Source organism: Zingiber officinale, chromosome 5A (genome assembly GCF_018446385.1).
Source record: "Zingiber officinale cultivar Zhangliang chromosome 5A, Zo_v1.1, whole genome shotgun sequence".
Classification (NCBI taxonomy): Eukaryota; Viridiplantae; Streptophyta; class Magnoliopsida; order Zingiberales; family Zingiberaceae; genus Zingiber; species Zingiber officinale.
This window is the reverse complement of record NC_055994.1, coordinates 61,359,607-61,365,339: the sequence shown is the minus strand read 5'-3', so window position 1 is coordinate 61,365,339 and position 5,733 is coordinate 61,359,607. Positions and strand designations below refer to the sequence as shown.

At 38.3% G+C, this 5,733-nt stretch overlaps 1 protein-coding gene across 6 annotated transcripts; it reads right to left on the bottom strand.

The window, feature by feature from the left end:
* Positions 1–271: 271 nt before the first annotated feature.
* LOC121980523 lies at positions 272–5,733 on the bottom strand. 6 transcript variants are annotated; one of them, XM_042532592.1, is made up of 5 exons: positions 5,074–5,733; positions 1,499–1,628; positions 1,043–1,124; positions 810–936; positions 272–733 (listed from the first exon to the last, which is right to left on the bottom strand). In XM_042532592.1, exons 3-5 carry the CDS (start codon positions 1,046–1,048, stop codon positions 495–497), a joined length of 372 nt encoding a protein of 123 aa, XP_042388526.1. In that variant the 5' UTR covers positions 1,049–1,124; positions 1,499–1,628; positions 5,074–5,733; the 3' UTR covers positions 272–494. The 6 variants fall into 6 exon arrangements, 4 of the variants coding, with proteins under 4 accessions (XP_042388526.1, XP_042388528.1, XP_042388527.1 ...); XM_042532594.1 differs by lacking the exon at positions 5,074–5,733 and having other exon boundaries at positions 272–562; positions 639–733; positions 1,499–2,440; XM_042532593.1 differs by lacking the exon at positions 1,499–1,628.

Sequence of the window (5,733 nt, the reverse complement as noted above, 5' to 3'; positions counted from 1 at the left end):
GTCAATTTTAATGTTGGGCATGTATCCCAAAATACAAAATACTAAAAGAATAATAAACACGTTGAATAGTTACAAAGGTTTTGGCGCTAGATCTTAATGTGTTGTACAGACTAATTGGTGTTGCATTGTCTTTTATCCAAATGGTCATAAATCATCCAAACATGGAGCTGGGGAACAAACCTAGCTCCCAGGATTTTATACTTATGGCACCTATTGTTTTAAGAAGGCATGCACTGGTAGTTTCTTTAGTCTGTAAAAAAGTGGAAAACAATAAATATCTGAAAAATAATTACCATGAGTCTTATTTCAAATAAGATGTTGTCATACACTCAAAAGTATATGAATAGGACAACTCACCTTTTCAGTAGTAGTTTGGCTAATGAGTGTCTACCTATAAGAATACAATGGTGAAGTGGTATCCTTCTCACATCAGTGGAATTAACATTTGCACCATACTGCAGTAGGAGCTCTACCATGCCCATATTTGAAGTTAGTCATGCAAGATGAAGTAGAGTAAAGCCTTCAAAGCATTCATCCAATTCGTATCTATTGTCACTATTGCCTGCTGAGTCAATAGAACTCATAGTAGAAGATTTATGCAAGGTATCACTTAATAAGCAGCTAGAACTATGATCTACCACGACAGTTGTCTGATCTTGCAGAAGCATAGCTTTTGCGAGTGTTAAAGATGTATTTGCTGATGACAGGCCATAAACAACAAGCACATCTGCATCTGAGGCCACAATATGTTGATTGACTTTAAATATATACATATATCATATATGTACAAACAAGCAATTTATGTATACTTTTTTTTATAATCTTATTCACTGTTTGCTTCAACTCATCACCAACAAATTCCCCTTCTTTGTTGAGCCGCCCTCTCTTCCAGAGGATGGTTCTGTTTATCTCATCGTCATCACATAAAACACTGGACTGTAAGCAAAAAAATCACATGAAGTCAACGTACTCAACACCAACTTCAACAACCATAAGTAGGAATTTAATGTTTACTAAATACTTACTATTTCTTCAGACAAACCTGCATATCCTTTTCAAGAAAGACGGTGAGGGTATAAGTTTATCTTGCTTCTTTGACTTTGTAGCTCACTTTTTTTCTTGAACTGAAACAGCACCACACAACAACAACAAATAGTTCAACTAAAGTTTAAAAAGAACATCTTACATGTCTCGTCAACCCAAATGTATTAGCAAATGCCCAATTATTGAAGTGCGGCAAGTTTAGATGCTTAGACAAGTTAATATGATTAAACGCAAAAGCTTAAGACCCACAGTTTCGTCAGTGTTAAAGAAGCTTGGTCTCCATTACCTCGAAACTAATGCTTAATTTTAAAGAGAAAGTCAGAACACACTTGAACAATAATAAGTTGGATCTTTGCTTAATTAAAGAAATCGAAAGAAAAAACAAACATATAAGAACACGTATAAATGCAGATATGTTCTCCTATTCACATGAAACCAAAATCCCCATACTTACTTTTCATCCAAACTCAAGATCGATCTCTTTCCGAGACTTGTTAGAGCCTTCCGGAAGGGTACTAGATCGTTGGACAACGAGCGGAGTCCACTCTCGTTCTCTGCATCACAGACCTGGATAACAGGCGCAGCTGAAAGAGAAAACTGATGTGGATAAGAAGAGGAGGGAGAACAAGAAACAACTGCTGCAGCATTGACTAGCCATGGTTCACCCTCCACCGACGAATCAAGCACCGATGGCGTCAGCACGCCGGAGGAGAGAAACCTCAAGAAAACCACGGCGAAGAAGAACACGAGGTTCTTGACCGAGAGCCTCATCAAGCATCGAATTGAGAAGGCAGGGAGGGCAATTGTCAGTTGGCAGGGGCGATCAGATCTACTCGGAAAGCAAAATAAAAACAGAGGAAGCAAAATTTTAGAGCAATGAGGTGGATTCAAGAAGCAAAAAGTAGGTGATTCCTTGCTCTCTCGCTCGCTCCCTCCCTCCTCCTCCTCATCCTCCTTCGTCGCCTCTTGGTGTCGCCTCAAGTGGTAGAAAAATGGGAAGCGGTGAAACATTTTGGTGCTTATGTTTACATAAATACTCGAGCAACAGGAAGGGGAAGAGGGAGATGGTCGGACGGCCAGCGGCGAGGAGGAAAGTGGTGGTGACGTCGCGACGGTATACGGTGGACGGCGTGATATAGGTTTAGATTTGGAGGGAAGAGTAAAGTGTTGTAAATTTTGGCTAAGTATTGGTGGGAAAATTAAATTATTTTATTTTGGTTCATTAACACTACTTTTAACAACAGGTTTTTACTATCCGATTTCGTAGATAGAACAAGGAAACTATCATAGATACCGGGTTTTAAAAACCGATGTTAAAATCGATGTCTATTAACGAAAAAAAGGCACTCATAGATATCGGCTAAAAAAATCGATGTCTATGAGCGAAAATCTACGCTCATAGACACCGGTTTTTGGTAAAAACCGGTGTAAAATACTCAAAGACATCGAAATTTGCTTAAAACTATTGTTGTTCCACCGATGTCTATGAGGATTTTTCTTGTAGTATTGTGACAATATGAATCATATATATAATGTGACAAGGCTACTCACAAGCTATAATCAACAACACATATGGCTGGAACATACACAACCATGTAGTTATATACAGAACCCACTTGGTTGGAATAAAATGATCACAACGATGCAGTTGTATAATAAACAACCCATACTATTGTACTAAAACACAGTAGAAAATGAAAGGAAAATCCATAAACTAAAAATGACAGACATGCTAGCCGACTAGGCTTTATACAACCACAACAAGACAAATACACGATACCAACATAGGAAAACTCTAAAATAAAATCGAACTGTACAATGCCAAGACTACAAATACGTAAACAAGTAAAATAAGAAACAAAACCCAAAATCATCCTCGGATGTGATGTGGGACCGACAGACAAGATACTCCAAGTGACTTCACAAACATTTACCTTTACCTAAGGAAAAAGACAACCCAGAAATGCAGCGGTGAGTGCGAGTCACTCAGCTGGTAATAGACAAGATAGTACATGGTCTAAATAAAACATGGAGATCAAAGTATACAGTCTCATTAGAAAAATAAGAACATGATCATAACTGATATAATGAATGTACATACCCAATATAGATCCAACACATAATATCATGATCATAATATCATAGTAAGTGAACCTACCCAAACTAGAACTAACATATAAAGTTAAGATCATAAATGACAATAAATGCACATACCAAATCTAGAATCGACACATATAATATAATGATCAGTAAACTCATCAGGAATCAACAACAGATCTGCTCATAACACCTTACTAATATAATTGATAGCATATATATGTATAATGAATGACATGTATGAAGCAAGACAACCATATGCAACAATCATAGCTTAAACAAGTATAACATATCACAATTACATGTAGCTAGTATCTACTAGACATGTATGCAAATATATATTCACAGATGCACCGTGCATCATATGCAAATACACATGCATGCCACATGGTCACCCTCGCCACCCTTCTAGACACCATGACTGTTGTATGGCCGAGAGGCTTGGGTCCGTGACAACTGTACTACCCTCTAGATACTACTATATAGCGATCGAGGTGAATAGTTCGCTAAGTACCTATCTAGCTATATAGCATAAGGGTCCCTGACTACTCACATCTCTAGTCCCCTGACTATTGTACCCTCCAGATATCACTACTTATGAGTGCCCGAGACTGACATAGTATAACACTGAGTGGCCAAGTGAGCACGACAAGACTAGCTCCACTCCTAGCTATCACTCTCCCACAGTGGCCAAATGGGCATCTATAAATGACTGACAATTCGCTCAACCACAAGGGAGACATTTGATTGTCAGTATACAGTGCAAATGATGGACATAATGTAATAATCATGATACAGACATAGTCATCATCAATGCAATAACACTAACAACATAAATACCCCTAGTACATGATCCATCAAACACCTATATATATAGGTAAGGGTAGATCCAACAGGTCTACTAAATATCAAATACAGTAAGTAGCATCACCAGACATGTACATACCACACACGTATGAAACCTACAACGTAGGTATAATTAACATAATACCTCCAATATCACACCAGACACATGCACACAACCACATAGGTATAATCAAAAAGAAACCTCCAATAACCGCATCAGACATGTGTACACACACAACATGCAAATGGACAATCAACCAGGTGACTTCGACAACATATACCAATCATGTGTACACTCAGCATCAACTGCATAATCAGCATGTTAACTCAGTCAATAAGATATCCCCTACTATACATACTCTATATGAATATACACAACAGAGTATATATATCCAAAAACTAAGACTATATATGAAATAAATAGATCAACTTAAAGTTCAAGCACAAGTATCAAACAGGATAATAATACGGATAGATTTAAGATAATGCAACCTAATCTATCAATAAAAAATAACCATGTACTAAGTTCAAAGAACTAAAGAGGCCAAGGAGGAAATACCCACCTTAATCTGTCCATCGTGATAAACCAATCCCACGTCGATACATTCGTCTCAAATCAAAGTTCTACAATTACATAATATATAGATTTAGTTAATTATATATGAATTAAATATCTAAATTAAATCCTCAAACCTAGTTAGGGTAACCCTAATCAAAATATGATCATTAATTAACTCTAATTAATGATTAACTCCAATTAATCCACTTTTTTCTTCATATCTATTATTAATCCTTTTCTAATCCATTCTCCTCATTAGATTGGATTTATACATGAATCATCTCTGATCCAAAAATAAAACCCCCGCATCTGATAATCAATCCTATGCTCCAGATAACAATCATGAAATCAAATAACCATCATGAAACACTTACCAAATCCAATCATCCATATTCCACTAAACTCAACCCCATCATCAATTAACTAATCAAATCCAATGTAGAAATGTAATCAAATCTCAACATGCCTTACCCCAAGTTTGGCAACTAGGTGGTAATCCAAAATAAGCTTGAATTCAGCAACCTTACCCCAAAATAGATCTACAACCCTTTGATGAAGAAATTTGAAACTGTTGTGGAGAAAATGGAGCTCCCTACTCAGATCCGTAGCTACTCAACAAAGACCTCAAACGCAGCTGTGAGGAGTTTGTGCTCTCCTCTTCGAATCCGCATAGAAGACAATGCTCCAATGGGCATCCTCCTCTTCAAATCTGGACAGAGCATAGATCCTCCCTACTCGTGCCTAAAAGATACCAGCGTCGGGATGGATCAGCAACAGTCAGCTGGAGGGAAAAGGTTGAGTAGCAACTGGCTGAACGAAGAAGACTACTGTCACCCGATGAGAGATCGGGAAAGGTCTAGCGGCGATCTCTTACATAACCATCGATTGGATTGAAAGAAGAGAAATGAAGTGGAGACGCTCGGGTGGCGCTTGACCAGCGACGGCTATGGATTGGGAACAGACTAAGAGGTTAGGGCTCGGTAACGTCTATCAAAGCTAGGGCATAACTTGAGGTCGAGTATGATGGATCTGTGTTGGCGTTACGGTAGGTCGCCAGTCGACGATCAGTGCCGATGATCGGCATCTGCGTCGGCAATGAGTTGGGGAAGAACAAAGGCACTCGCATGAGGTGGGGGATCAGGCAGAGATAGGAGAGGGGAAATCAAGATAGGGAAAATAAAGGCTTA

Coding starts and splice junctions, on each gene's coding strand:
- LOC121980523 (XM_042532591.1), bottom strand. CDS start 2,055: ATGTTTCACCGCTTCCCATTTTTCTACCACTTGAGGCGACACCAAGAG. Junction 1,125..1,498: donor ATCTTGAGTTTGGATGAAAA/GTAAGTATGGGG, acceptor GTGCTGTTTCAG/TTCAAGAAAAAAAGTGAGCT.